This window comes from Monomorium pharaonis, chromosome 5 (genome assembly GCF_013373865.1).
Source record: "Monomorium pharaonis isolate MP-MQ-018 chromosome 5, ASM1337386v2, whole genome shotgun sequence".
In the NCBI taxonomy this organism is placed as follows: Eukaryota; Metazoa; Arthropoda; class Insecta; order Hymenoptera; family Formicidae; genus Monomorium; species Monomorium pharaonis.
The window spans coordinates 23924266-23941014 of NC_050471.1; the positions used below are offsets into that span (position 1 = coordinate 23924266).

The window sequence follows — 16749 nt, forward strand, 5'->3', positions numbered from 1 at the left end:
TTTATCAGTGTATATAATACACAAGCCAATATGTATTTACTCAGCATTAATATTTTTAGATCTTTTATTAGGAAGATTGACTATTCATAAAGTTCTTTTTAAAAAGTAGATATTTTGAAAACATTTTTATGTTTTTAAAAGTACACTATCTTATAACAAATATCTTAAAAATATTTTCTTTATTAAGATTATTTTCATGTATATAGTAGAATTTTATATGTATGATTTAATGCAGTAAATATTTTCTGAATATTACATGACACATATACATACAGCGAGAGAAAAAAATAGTTGCGATAGCAATAATATCACTATAATTTATAGCCATTTTTGGATCAACTATATATAATTATAACTATTTATAGTTGTACAATATAAATTACATAATAGTTTGTTAAAACTATATTGAAATTCTCATAATATTTGTAACTTATTTATGATATGGTTGCCATAACAAAAATAGAGATTTTAATATAGTAATTCTTACTATAAAACAATCATTATAAGCATTACTATAATTTGTTTATTATTATTAATATTATAATAATTACTGTAAAAATATATTTTATTATAATTGTTTTACTCTATAATTTTAGTTTTGAATATCATATATTTTTTCTCATTGTCAGTGTAATATTATTCAGTTATATATTTGATGATAAATTACAGGGAATTTCTATATTCCTCTAATAACAGTAAATAAATTTACATAAGAAAATCTATAGAATGTACAAAAGCATAGAATATTTTTTATATGCTATAGATAGAACGTCAAATTACTCAAGGTATTAATTCTCGAACAATTGCAGAAGTCAATCGACACTTGACTGCGACAACTTGGATGACTGACTGCTTGAAGACACTGTGTATTTTTAAAATATATTTTTAGTTATAATTCATGTCGTACTATATGTTATTATTAAGTATATTTATACAATTTGTTAAACTAATAATTTGTTGTACAATTTATTAAAATTTACGTTTAAAATAAACAAGAATGAGAAAATTAAAATCAATAACCTTTTATGTTTTTAGCACTAATCTCAAATAGCATTAATTCCAATGTTTTTGTGAGTTTGTTTTCTTTGGTTCTATTTTTCAGGTAGAACGTATCTTTGTTTATACATCCAGTATCCGCATTTTATTTAAAAAGCACTTGTTCTCTCAGGGAAAGATTATTATGCTTGTATAATGTTAAGACGCAAAATTTGTCTTTCCTTCGTGGCCCTTTGGAAATTAAAAGAATTGTTGAAAAAATCGGAGACCCTTGCTTTCATACATCCCGGGCGCGGACAACGCGGCAGCGATAATGGCGATCCGTTCTTCCTTTTCTGCTCTCTCCCGAGCTTTTTTTCGAACCGCCCGCGATAAGGGCAATCGGAATTAATTTCTCTGAGAGCGAGCGCGAGCAAACGCGCGTTTTAATGGTTTCTCCCGTATAACGCGAAATCCATTAACGACCGCCGTTCTTTTCAGAAAAATTTAGCGTTTCCTTTTTGTGCGATCGTGTTTCTTCGCATTTCTGATCCCGCATATAGATATATACATATATGGTGTATTCTGGAAAGCTTTTCTTCTCTGAATTTTACTGCATACTCTTGTCTGACATGCTTTTCCTTTATATCTCATAGAGCAAAACGTCACTTTGAAAGAGTGAAAATTGAGCTTGTACAATTATTCGAGTGATTTGTTACTCTAATAAGAATAGAAGATTATTCATACGGGAGTCCTATTTACAAAGAAAATCCAGCAGTCAGTCATCACGCGTTCAATAAAGTTTTGTGAGTGCGTAGTATTCACTCGTACTTACACTGATAGAAAAATATGTGATATTTGCGACTATAATTGCTTAGTAAAATAATTGTAGTCATTTTTATAGTAATTATTACAATAATATTAGTAATAATAATCATATACTTCCACTAGTAATTCTAACAAAAAATTGTATTATAATATATATTTTTACAATATTGGATATGGTTATTATCACTAATATTATAGTAATAATTACTATAGAAATAATATTCCTTAATATAATTATTTTACTATGCAATTATAACCATAAATACAACACATTTTTCTATCAGTGTATAGTATGGTAAAGCCTTAGAATCCAATATTCAGGCAGTGTCGAACAATTAACGATAAAAGTTTTTTTAGCAACCTATTAAAATAACTAGACCAACAAGATTAGCAAAAAAACAACAGTTAGAAATAAAATCAAAGTACAAAAAATATCTAAAAAATTGCAAAAATCAGTTTTACAATAATTGTTATAAATAAAGTATTATTAAAAGTTTACTGTAGAGGAGCTAATTATGTCCATCGATTCTACAGGAAAAGTTACTAAAGGAATGACTGTTTTTTAAATTTTACTTTATTTATGCAAAGAAAAATTTTAGACCATTAGAAAAATGCCTTTCATATTATTATTTGAGAATATTGTGTGTTACGGTTTTATTATAATATATGTATATAACTATGAATCAATACGCACTCACAAAACTTTATTAAAATTGATGACGATTCTCTAATCAGTTTTGTAGAAATAAATTTTGACTCATATAGAATGCCAAATTATTCGAATCATTGCACAAGTTCAATTTTCACTCTACGACATTTTGGGAGCATAGATTAGACATACAAAAAATTAATCTTTATTATAATTATTTATATTATTATATACGATAATTTTCGATTCAATTTCTTCTAAAGGAAAGCTGAATTTGTTGACGAGTTCGAAAGTAGTCACGAGGAAATGCAAGACTTCCCTCGGAGATGATGCGATATTAAAACTACAAGTGGAAGAGGAAAAGATAGAAGTTGGTCCAAAGTTTCCCAAAGAAGCTCTTCGTTGCTCTCTCGATCTCTTGGTCCGAAAAGCGGAAAGAACTGAGTAAAATTCTGACGAATACGTCGAGGCGCGGCATATCATCGCGGGGGTGACTTCGCTGGTCATGCAAGACATGGTGAATCGAAGAGGATCCTTCGCATCGAGGAGGTGATTTGCTGGGTGATGTCATCTTGAAGGAAGGGCATTAGGAAAACGAAGATGTGCTGTTCAGGTGGTCCAGGTGGAATCAGGTTGACCAGATGCGGCGTCGTGTGCGGCCTCGCCGCTCTGGCCGCCCTGGGCGTCGCTCTTTCCGGTCCGACTTGGTTGCACACCGAGGAAAAGCTCGCCGTGCCGGACGTACCTAAAAATTCTGCGATCAGTGTGAAGTTCAAGCTGGGGCTCTTCAGAGTGTGCTCGACGATCGTGAACCCCTCCAACCTGACACTCCGTAAGTAACAATTATTTTCTTCACGGTGATTCGAAAGTATCGTAGATAATAAAAAAAAAGTTTAAGAAAACATCTCCAAGAAGAGATTTCCAAGATAGACTCCAATTACGTGGTCTCGCAAGGAAACATCACGAGATGTCTACGAGCTTTGAGAAAGTTCTTGATCGCGTATTAAAATTATGTGCATTTTAAATAGTATAAAAACAAAAAATATATTGTATTCTGAACGAAAGAAGAAAACCACCACTGTGGTTGGTGAAAACTATACATTGAATAGGACGTCTTTTTTATTTATTCGATACCGATTATACACACAATTTTGTAATTTTAATAACGTTTTGATTAACAGCGAAATTTTATACTATAATTATCACAAACGCGCTTTTTAATTTGCAATTAAAAAATTTTCCTAATTGTGAATTATTATTGTGAAGTCGCTCCCTTCTGAATTAAAAAAAAATATTTTTGTAGGAGCGTATTTTAAAACTGGGGGGTTATAAAACTGAACAATCGACGTGATATAAAATGGTAAAAAACATTTTATTGATAGTTTTTGGCAATCTGTGGTTTTTTCGTTTTTGTTTGACATTTTTTGTTTCTGTACTAATGAAAGTAAACTTTTTAATTTTTAATAAAAAATTTTTCCAAAGCTCGAGGATATCTCGCAATATTTCATCAGTTATATTATTATTGTTAGCATTAGCCAGCGTTACTTTATTCTATTTTCTGAGGTCATATGAATTATTTAACAATATTTTATATTTTTTTATATACACTAAAAGAAATGTTTTATATTAACAATTAGACATTTGAGTGACATATGAGCAATGAAATAATATTGTTGTGTCAATTAAAAGCTTTGTTTGGTTACTTAAAATATTTTGACAAGACGGCAAAACTTTTTAATTAATAAAATAATTTTGTTTGATTATTCTTATAATATCAACCAGATATCCGGTTGCTAATACAAAACATTTTTGTATTAGTCGTAAATAACTTTAATAAATACTCACCTTGTGAAAAATCATGGATTTTACGGGCGCCTGAGGAGCTTCATAGCTAGTTCCGCGCGCGAGAGTTCTATCTCTCCCGTTTTCCCAACGAAATCTCGCAGCGCGACAGGTCTCGCGGTGGATTTTCAGGAACGACGAGGAGTAAACGTAAAAACAAATGACAGCGCAGTTGTAAAGAGCGCAGTGAGGAAGAAGGAAGGGAGGAATTGGGTGGGTGGAAAAGCTGGGAGGAAGGAAGGGGGAGGCATGGAGGGAGGCGCGGTTACAAGAGTGGTTGCAGCCACCCGGACGATGACAATTCCTTTTTATTTCCCGCGTAGCATCGTCTCGCTCGCTCAGGCTTTCGACTTTTATTTCTCCCGTCGTCGTCCCTGCCATTTCCTCAATCCCCGGCAAGCTCACCCCCTCACTCCTCGTCGCGAGGCGGTTACCTCCAAACACCGTTCACCGCCGGAGTACTTAAATGTATTCCGCGATCGGGCGATCCATCCTTATTGTTCCGCGTCCACTATTGGGTTTCAGTTCTTTAAGGGTTGACATGCGGGCCCCATCATTATTTATTTACGGTGATGGTCGCCTCTCCTCTCCCCTCTCTTTTCCCATTCTCTCCTGGCTTCTATCAGATTAGCGAAGATTGGTCGCGCTGCTGGAAAGTTTTAATGGTCTTTTTTTCAGTCTTATTAAGATTTGTCACGGTTTGGCGAATTTGTTTAGATTGAATAAAAAATAATCCTTTGCAACGGACTCTGCAACTTTACGTTTCTATAATATACTCCCGATTTTATTTTAAAATGGTTAAACTTTGTCGGAAGCGCGGCGCAAATAATTAGTTTCCGATAAGTCAAGTTACTGTACGCGCGTGATCGCAAAATTTCGAAATTGAATTAAAAATTTCATTGAAAAGAAAGGGCTGACAAGTTTCCGATTTTTTTTAGATACTGCGGCAAAAAGACTACACAAAAAAGATAAACTTTTCAAACCGGGGCTGATTAAGTTTCGATTTGATATGTTAAAGTTGAAGTAAAACAAACTAAGGGTAAAATGGAGAGCTAAGATTGAAACTAACGATTTAATCACGAGCACTTTTAGAGCATAATAAACGTAAACGCAAATGAAATCTTAGTAAACTTAAGATTGCGATGAAACTCAATGATAAACTATTGATAACCTTATTGCGCAAAAGCAAGCGTTTGTTAAATTTAATCAAGCAATTCCGTTTCTCTTCTTTATTAATTCGATAATGTAACTTAATAGTACGCTTTTTAAATTATTATGCACAAAATTGGAATTAAAAATATAAACTTGTGTCCCAAAATTATGAGAACCAGAGAATTCAAGCTAACGGCTGTTGTTAATTATCGGTTATTTACGCGGGCAAAGCCTAGAGGTAGAGAGATTTATATTTCGGCGAAACGCCATTATTTGGTTGCATTGGAAACTCGTGCACGCGTCGATTCCATAATGGAGCCGCCATTTGTGCGCGTATTATTCGACGATTAATAAATGATTTTATCCGCGGCGATCCTTGTCGCGCGCGGCTAATAATAATTAATGTTAAAGCTATGGAAATAGCGGCGGAAATCGACTTCCGTCGAACTCCTCTCTCACGTATTGTCACTGATTTTCTCTCTTTTAACATATTTTCTAAGCATATTTAAAACTTGGCAACGTACGTATTTAAATATAACAGTATCAGACATTGGTATTAAATTAAAACGAATATATTCTGGCAATCAAATTGTTTCATGTAGAAACAAGAAATTGTATTCTTTACACTTGCACGCGCACACACACACACACACACACACACACACACACACACACACACACACACACACACACATTTAAAATAATAATTTTGCTAATACACAACTTAAACATTTTTTAAGAATTTGATAATTTTAAATCTTAGCAAAATATTTTTATTTATAATTACCATATAGATATAAGAGTCATCTATACAAAAAGAAAAATATATAATTTGTTGAATAATAATAGTAAATATGAATAATAATAGTAAATTAAATTTAATTCTAATTCTTGATTTGAAGATATCATAATTTTTTTCTACTCAATACTGTTTCTTCTTAGTTCATGAAAATGATTACGGAATAATTTTTATTAGATATTATACTTATGTATAATTTTCATGAATTAAAAAGAAAAAAGTACTCCCTTTTTTCAGATAGGAAATAACAATAACTTTAAACCTAAAATTGGATTTTTTCACTATTATTATTATTATTAAAGTTATATATTATATTGTGTGCTCTTTTTAAAAGAATCTCTCTGTCTCTCTTTCTCATAATATTAAAATAAAATAAAATATTTCTTTAAAATATAAAATTATTAAATTTTCTAAAAAAGATTTTATCTGTTTGTTTATACGTATATTAAACAATTATTCTTGATGACACTAATTTTTTAACTGCAAAAGTTAAATTGTTATAGAAACAACGAATATTAATACCATATTTTGTGTGATGAGCGTTTGTTAATCTGACATTCTCATCTAACTAACTTTAAACGTGGAACCATGGCACGCGATTTCGGCGTTATTTTATTTCGATAATTTGCACGTGTTCCGGGAGAGCTTCAGAGATCGACCCTCTTTCGCGTCAACTCCGCTAAAAGCCCTAGAATATGTTGCAGCAGACAGTAACTGCATTAAATTCGAAAGTTTCGCATCCGGAAAACTGCTGGAAAACGCCCGGCATCGCGCGGGGGGTTGGGTCGCTTCACCCGTAAGTAGCCGTGCCCTCAAGGCCGTGCCTTCCATCCCTCCCTCTCTCCCTCTCTCTCTCTCCTTTTCTCTCATTCTCCCACAGGAGAGATCTCGCGCGCGAGTTATTAGTTCAAATGAGCGGTGAGAACAGCAAGGAAATACTTTTAAGCTCAAATGGAGAGAAACGAGCCGACTGCCTCTCCACGGAGACCAGTGATTCAAAGATGAGGTAAGATGCTATAGGTAACCGGTCTCTCGTAAATCTTCGCGCTCCTCGGGATGATTTTTTCGCGGAGCTCTCCCGATAAGCGAACTTAACTGTTAAAGAAATTCGATTCTCAAAAGAGAAAAAAGTGTATGATTCACGTTGTTTTACAAAATTTTTTTGCACTTCTCTTGACTTCTTAAAAGGTTTGATTTAAATTGAGACGCGCCCTATATTGTATTATAATTTCTGCTCCGTGGTTTGATTTCAATGGATTTACCATTTGCTATCTGCCGTAGAATTTTAATATTGTTAAACAATTAATGAATTATTTAAAAGAAAGTATTCAGTAAACGTTACTAATTATGATTATTTTTAATTTATAATATGTGTAAAAGAAATATAACCACACATTAATTTGCCATTGAAAAGTATAGAATTCTAATTTATTTTAATTTACATCGGTTCGTCAATCACACAAATTGATTCAGAAACTCAATTGCGTCAGTTAGTTTTGGTTATAATTTTGCCGCTTTAAAATCAGCAGTAACGTAAGCTGTTATCTCCATCATCTGTAACTGTAATTCACATTAATTTGTAGCGTTTCACTTTTTCGAGACATTCCGAGAAGAATGGGAGCTGAAGCGGGCGCAATCATGGTAGAAAGAAGTCGACAAATGGGCGACTTTCCCTAGTGGTATTCCGCTGAATCCGCAGCGCTAACGAGTCTTTATTATACTTGTCATCATGCGGAATTCGTTTCAGCGACGGAGGACTCGAAATCATCCTCTTAACTTGAGGTCAATGGTCGTTACGTTCCGCTAATATTAAAAATTATCTAGCTAAAGATAAATTACATGTTATTACATATTAAATGAAATTAATGATTTAATTTTCAATTTATCTAGAGAAAAGAAGAAATTACAAGCCATTTTATTTAGGTGATTTTAAGATAATCTTATTTTTAAGCAACACAATTTGGAATAAAGCAATATACACATATTTTTATTTATAAATCTTTTTAAGACAAATAGCATCAGATTTTTTAACAAAGAAAAGTATTATTAGAATAATATGAAGAAAAAAAAGATGACACTAGAAAGTTTAAAAATTTAATAAGAACGCAAGAAGAAAAATAAAATTATTGTTTAATGAGATTGGAAAATAATTGTAAAAATTAAAATAATTTATTATTAACTAATATTATTAAAAGCATTAAGAAAACGTTTACTATAAATTAGTATAACTTAAATTAAAAATCCCGCATTCATAAACTAATATGTGTGCAACACGATTACATATTACGGGAGAAATTTTACATATCCAAAGTAAATGCCAGGAAGCGCTTTGAATTTGTAAAAGGATACTATACAAAGAACAATTTTTCCATAGGAAAATAATAATTTAAAATAACAAATAAAAATTTAAGATGAAATTCAATAAAAAGATGTAATATTAATAGAGAAAGGAAGATAATGCTTTTGAATAAAATTTAATAACTCTAATAATACTTATTGTTACGTACGGCTGTAGATCTGTTATAATATGGAATTGCTGCGATAAACAAGCCAACAAACTTTCTGTAATTGAAGAAAAATTGGCAGGATAAAAGATAAAATATGGAGTATAACTTAAAAAAACGGTCTCTTCTCTTTTATTCGAAAGTTAGAGAAACATAGAATACTATATGTTCTAACAAACAATGACTCTAAGCAGAATGTCAAGAGTTACAAAATAAATTTTAGAGTGAAGTGATATCTGTTTGCTGCCTTGACCACTACAAAATCTGAACATTAATTCTATTTATGGCAAGAATTCCAATTTTTTAAAAATTATATCTCACCGAGATTGTAATTTATATATAAGTGCATATTTCTTTATTAAATTTTTTTTGTATTATAATTTTATAGAATTCAATTTTGATACGTTATGAGTATACGTCACTTTTTGTTCAGATTGTATAGCCGATATATTTTTAAAATTTTTCTGTACTTGAAATAAAAAGGTGAAAAATGTTATAGATATATAGAGCTCAACATTGCAAAGAGAAAAAATAAAAACCTGAATATCAATATAGAAAGTGCAAGCGAAATAAATTTATTGGTGTAAAATTCTGCTTATAAAAAAAGAGATTAAAAAATTCTGCACTGATTCATACACTTTAAAAAGTAATGTTTAAAAATTCTATACTAATGCATACACTTTAAAAAGTAATGTTTAAAAAATTCTCGTTTGTTGGTGCTTGTAAAACATAAAATGTAGTGTTAAATTTATATCATTAATCTATATCATTTGGTATTATAATTATATTATTATTTTTCATAGTTTACTAAACTTGACATATTAAAGTAGATAATTTGAAATAAAAATAATATTTTTTTATATGTAACAAGAGATTAATCACAAGTACCAGAAAACGATTCAATTCTTCTTAAATTATATTATTAATATTTAGTGCACTTTAAGATATTTATGCCGCATTTTTTTCTCACTGTTAGACACGAATGATTTCCATGGTGTGCCGTAAGAAACCATAAAGAAAACAAAGATGTAGGCTAAGTTTTGATTCTACAAGTCTACAATACCAATTAAATGTATCAAAATTTAAAACTTTTAAGTTTTTTTTTTTAATTAACGACAAAAATTTTATTGTTAATATCTGAATTTTACCTTTGAAATTAGCTGCAAAGAAGAACAATAAAAAACTTAGTTTATAAATGCTTATATAGTGAAAATTCTTATTTACTGTAGTTTTAGTTAAATAAATTTTAAACAAGTAAAAAACTTTTGAACGAATATTTATTACAATAACATTTTCTTATCAGTATATGTACAAAATTTACTTTGTCATGCTACTTTTTTATTAAATTTACAAATAAATACTATAAAAAGCGATTTTACATAAGAATCAAGATTAAATTAAAAATTAAAAATTAAGTAACTTTTAAAACAATAACAAAATGTTCGGATTTTACATAAATGCTTAGATGCAATAATAAAATAATCTATGAAAATTTTATTCTTGGTATATATACATATATATATTGCACATAAAACACATAATTTGTATGTGTAATCGAAGTGTAACATAATGAATTAATACATCCAGATATTACAATATAATTAGAATACAATTAATTACATTATTATGGTTACATTTTGTCTGCGATATAACTAATTACACATATGTATATTACATTGTAATTTATAGTATTACTTGTCAGCATATAGTTTAAATTGTGCAAATTTAATGAATGACTTAATAAATATACATTTCTTTTAATTTATATTTGTAACTTTGTGTATTATTATTTTAATTTACGCATTCGCTCTTTTTGCTCTTTTGTTCTAATATGAGAGAGAGAGAGAGAGAGAGAGAGAGAGAGCACACGTTTACTTAAAATAATTTTTGCATAAAGCTTACTTTAACGTTGATGTTGTGGACGTATTAAAACAATCAAGCGTAATCAAAATAATAATATTTAAGCTGTAAATTAAGACACGGTGAATAAATGGTAATACAATTTATTTTACTGCACTGTTATCAATGGCTCTCTCTCTTTCTCTCTCTCTCTCTCTCTCTCTCTCTCTTTATTTATAATTTATTACTACATTATTGGTATTACAAGAATTATGGCGATAAAATAACTCGCTCAACGTTAATTAAGCAGGAATTCACAGAAATCTAACGGAAGGATTTGCTTGAATCGACGTGTGTCGACAGTTAAAGCGGGGTCTCGTTACGCGGCCGGCAATTAATTATTGTCTTCGTAAAACTGCGGGACGCCGACAATTTGTCTTCATTGCTGGCGCGAAGACTACCGAAGGGTCGCGAGAGAGTAGAAAAGAGAAAGGGTTGTAAAAAACAGGGCGCGTGAAGGGACGCGAGAGATGTAGGGAAGAGCGAAAGGTACGTCGACGGCGGCGGCGCGGCGGGGATTTTGACAATGCGCGAGCGAGAAATTTCATTTCAAAACCGTAGAGGAAAAGATTACAAAGATTACGTTTTTTTATCTAAAAATGGGAAAAATCTTTTGCTGCGCGCGTTTTCACGTGAATAAAAATTACGGTTCGGTAAACAAATGTGGTAAGCAGACGCGAAACGAATGTGGCTCTCCAGCGAGGGGGCGAGGAGAAGATGGAGGATAAAATTAACCGGCAGAACGGAGCCTGAGCGCGAAAATTCTGTTATTAACGTAAAATTTGAGGGATACCGCGCGCGCGCAATGATCTTCATGTAAATCACCTAATCGCCATGCCGTTCCTGGAATCGGTTAAAAAGGAAATTCGGCACTCGGTGGGAAATCGGCGAGGAGCGCCGGGAGGCGGCGGCGTTACGATAATAAGGTTATTTGTAATTCCAGGATCCCGGCTGATCAAATCTTCCTAATTTCCTGGATCTGCTTGCTTAAAATTCCGCTCACGGAACGCGCCGTTCCCCGGGCGTTGTTGCGGAAAGTGTCCGAAATTGCCGCGGAGCGGCCAGTGCACGGTGGCCGTTTTAAGGACGCCGAAATAACGATCGGCAACACTGCTGAATTAATTCCTAACGCTTTTCGCTGCTGCGAATCTAATTGTCCCGGACGATGGAGCGCCGGAAACTCGAGAGTAACCAATGCGCGCGGCGCGGTTCTCAAGACCGTCGGACGGATATTGTCTATTAATCTTGTCTATTTCGCGTCAGCTTCATTTATTTTATGCCGGCTCGTTTCACTTTATTCTACCCCTCTGCAATGTCTTCACTTTATTAAATTAAAAGTAATGGACACGAGAAGGAAAACAGATAATCTGCAGCAGATACCGTGCAGACTGAGCAGTGAAGTGGAATATATGAAAGGTCTAAACAGAAAGTAACGGAGCTAAGCTGAGAGATTGTAGGAATTTGAAAAATGTCTTCTAATTTTTTATTAGTTTGTATAGATTAGTTGTTAATAAATCGTTAAAAATTGCAAAATTGGCATCTTAAAATCTTAATGTTGCAAAATGTTATTTTTGAAAAATTTTTTGTAATATTCCGCATTTACTTTTCTTTATTTTTTAAAAGTTGCAAAAAAAGGACATTTTTCAAGAAAATATGATATTTAACATGTGCCTAGTTTCGTGAAAAATAAAATTTTTTAAAATTCTCTCTGTGAACCGAAAATCACGAATGTAAAAGATGTGTCTACTTGTTACGTAATTTACGTAACAAAATTTATGGAAACTATAATCTCGCTACCATGCGTACGCGTAGAGAGTGCAATGATTATTTTGAACGCTATTATTGTGTATTATTTCTGTATTATACATTTAGTTTGGTATTTTAATTTTATTTTATTAAAAATACATTTTTATGCTTTAAAACAGAAAAGGGAAAGTATCTCTAAAACTTTGATTGGGCAAAGATATGCAATTGTTAATAACAGAGGAAACTTTCAATATTATTCATGATTTACTTAAAATGCTTTGCAATGTGCTTCACGAAAACTGCTGTTATTTTAACATTTGATGGAATAACATCTTAATATATCAGAAATGTAAATTTTTGTATTAAAATAAAATGTAATTGACATAAAGTTAGATAATGTTAGAATAATAATATTTAGATTATAAATGAAGAGAACGAATGATTGCGTCTTGTAACGATTATACAAGATGAAATTTGTTATCTTGCAACAGTAAAACCAAGAGATTTCAACATGATATCGTCTTGACATGGAAAAAAGAAGAAGAAACTTGGCGTAAGCTCTTTGGAATTTATGCGACGATATTTCTACACGTTTGAAAGGTAAAACGAGGCTAGAGTCGTTGATAAATCAAGCTTTAATGCAGTTCCTGCAATTCCATATTTCTTCTCCGATATTTTCTTTTCTGTCAACAAACGGCGCGACACATTTCAAACAGATCTCTTTTTTGTGCATACATCAGCTTTATGATTATTGCAACATTTTGTGTATAAATTAATTACTTGCTGTAACCTGAAGTAATTAGAAAATTTGATAGATTACAAATCAGAAGAAAATAATATTTTGAAGATTATGACTTTTTATTTCTTAATTATATAAAAAAGTTTTAATTAAAAATTTTAATTTACATAAAGATATACAAATTCACAATTAAAAAATTATTAAAAAATATGTTAATATTGAAGATTAAATATTTGGATTTGAAATTATAATTTTGGTGCAAAATTGAAAAACTTATCATTTTAATCAGTAGAGCTTCATTTATTAATCACAGCTCTAATAATTTATTATTACTAGTCCAGTAAGATTTAATAAATTGAAAAAGACGTTAATATTTTGCTGAAAGTTATGAATAAAGTTTTATCTTGAAATATCACAAAAACATATTGTAATACTATTATTATTGATCTTGCGAAGGATCTTTCATGTTTACATGTATGGGCACGCAAGCTACCCTTGAGGGCGTCCACCTTCCGACGTCTCTCCGAAGTAAATTACACATCCCCTTTGATCTCCCTGGCCGCGAACTCGCTTCGAAGCTTCTGATACATTTTTCTCATCCCACGTTCTCGATTAGACTTTCGCGCGTCAAAGGGCAAGCCAGTTCATGGAAGGGCAAGGGTACGTCCGCCGTAATTTTCGAAAGGACGAGCGGGCGAAGTTATTTAGCAAAGCAACCTCTTAAAGCGATACGTCAGACGTATTATATATCGTAATTAAATTACAAATTTTACAAGGTTATTGTCGAGATGTAAGGAATTATGCAGTTTACTGTAATCAAGTGTAAACAATTGAAAAAGTTTATTTGCAATGTAATTCAAATGTTGGAAGTTACAGTTCTTTCTACAAAAACACATCGATTACTTTTTATATGAAATTATAAAGTAATAGAAGAATGTCATTAATGTTACTTTTTGGATTACATTTCGTAAATATAAGTAAAAAATAATGAAAATTTCTCCCATCTTGAAGTAAAACGTTTTTCTTTTGGGCTGATTTATAAAAACAAATATATTATGTTGTTCATAAAAATGCAACATGCGTTACAATATATAAAGATTAGATTAAGTTATTAACTTAACAGGTAGATTTTATAATATTGTATCTTTTATTCTGTTCTATATTGCTTTTACTACGTCATCTGTCGAAAAGATAACTGAATTGTGAATTTTTATTTTTTTAATTATTTACCCAGGTTATGTTTTCATCGATATGTTTTTACACTGATAAAGTGCAATTTTTTATAGTTTACGAGAAATAAAGAGATGTCGGTTTAGAGAACCTATACCTCTCGGTATCGGCGAGACTTTCTTTTATAAAATATAATGATAAGAAAAGATATATAGACATATGATATATGTATTTAATATTAACTTATTAGTTTTCCAATTATTGTCGTCCTCAAGCTTTGAATATTTTGTTTTTCTATCCTTATCTGTCCGAATCGCGAATAACATTCGTGAATTATTTATAAACTTAGATTAGAAAAATGAAGAGAAATAGATAAATAAATAGATAGATAGATAGGGAGAGAGAGAGAGAGGGGAGAGAGGAGGGATAGAAAAAGAGAAAAAAACAAGAGAACGGAAGAAAACACATAGGAAATAAAGGAAGAAAGAAAAGTATAGAAATTGGGAATTTCAGTGGATGGACTTTTGCAACGCGATTGATCTTGCGAGAGACGTACGTACACCGCATCCTCGTATTTCTCACCCTTCTGTTAACACACTCGACATCGTGGCGCGCGATCGACGTGCACGGCGACTTTTCGGAGTCCGTGGTTTCGGAGGATCCGAAGAAAATCTCGGGGATTTTCCGACGGCCACGAGTAAAAAGGGAAAGAATGTCGTGGCAGGCTACGAGGGTGCCCGGATGAAAGAAGGGGGTGAGTTGGGGATGGGAGAGAAGACGATGGAACTTGGGGTATGGGTAAGCAGTAAGAAACCCGGATCGACTACCTGATGGGTCGGTGCCATGTACCAGATGTTCGGTCTGGTTCGTGGCGCCATGGATTCTGGAATCGACAGGATCAGGACGCGCAAAAAAACTTTTTTCGATTTACCGCCCGACAGGCAGGCGCGCCGCGTTTCCTCTCGCCTAATGTGTATCGCTCGCTAAAGGGAAGAAGGATTCCGAAATTGCGTAAGTGATTTTCGTGCTGTGAAAGGCCTCTCCTGTTGAATTGGCACTGAAATCGCGAGGCTGCAAGCAGAGAACTGCAAACTGCAATAGCTGGATTATTTTTATCGTTGAACCGAAAAAAGTTCAAGAAAGAAGAATTTTACGTCGCAAAAATTTGAAAAACTTCATGATTTTGTTTATCAAATTCGTATTGCTAAAGTTTAGTTGCTTTAATTTTCCTATTTGATTGTGCATTCTATTTTAATAAAGAAATTCAACATTTAATTTATATCATAAATAGTATTATTTATTATATTTATGTTTTTGAGATTTTATTCTCGATATGTTAATTGATTTAAACTTGCGTTACGGTAAAAGAATACAACCAAATATGTAACAAGATATGTAACGAAAACATAAATGTCCGGGCTGTGTTTTAATGGAATTTTCTTTTATTGGATAGTAACGTGTTCCGAAGTTACTAAAGTTAGACAGATACAAAGTTAGCGAGGACGTACGACGTGTCGGCGCAGTCGCTCGCTATTTTTGTCGGTTATTTTCTTTTAATTCTCTCTCCCTCTCTCTTTCTTTCTCTCTTGCCACGTTTTTCCGCGCTAATAACGAGTGGCGGCCTCGATCGTCGCCATTAGCGGTCCAATTCCGTTCTCGTTTCCGACACGGAAATCCGAATTAATATAGCTTTCCGAGCGAATCGTTGTGAACGAACGCCGTGACGGAAAGCCGGAAGAATTTATGTTTCGTCGGCAATTAACGACGAAACGAGTGGATTATGCGAGTCTATGATCGTCGCCCGCGATTACTTCAAGATGAATGGACTCAGTTATTGCCGAGACTGCATAACAGATAGTAATTTAGATTAACTAATTAAACTTATTCTATTTTAGAGCTTGTCATAAAAATATTACATTAAATTTGGCGATGTTTAAATATTTATTTAAAATGCCAATATTTAAAATCCATTTTGTTAGTCAAAATATTTTTTTTGTAGAAAAGATTTTAGAATGTCATAGAACTAATGTTTTTATTATTTATTTACTCATTTATTTAGAAATAATTATATATTTCAATTACTCTCTTTTATAATTATAATTTATTAATTTTATACTTTCTTTATTTCTTTATTTCTTTATTTTATTGGTTAAAAAATTTTAAAAGATATGTAAATGTCCTAATTAATATTTTAACAACTTTTTAAATCTTCTCAACTGACGAAGTTTATTCAAACTTAGATTAATTAATTGTATTCATTATATTTTGTTTTAAATCTTGCAAAAAAATATTTTATTAAATTTGATATCTTATACTTTATAAAATAGCCAATATGTAGAATATGTTTGTTACTATATTTTTGAGAAAAAAGTTTATAGAATTATTGACAGCAGTTTTTAAATTTAATTAATTAATTTTAATATTAGTGTAAATTTTAATTTATTTT

At 31.8% G+C, this 16749-nt stretch overlaps 1 protein-coding gene across 2 annotated transcripts in view; it reads left to right on the forward strand.

The window, feature by feature from the left end:
* LOC105833124 overlaps positions 1-16749 on the forward strand; it is a 171464-nt gene that overhangs the window by 7761 nt on the left and 146954 nt on the right. For both annotated transcript variants that reach the window (XM_028192833.2, XM_012674589.3), the window contains exon 2: positions 2716-3284. In XM_028192833.2, coding sequence (XP_028048634.1) covers positions 3053-3284 — 232 coding nt within the window. In that variant the 5' untranslated portion in view covers positions 2716-3052. The remainder of the gene's footprint in view (positions 1-2715; positions 3285-16749) is intronic.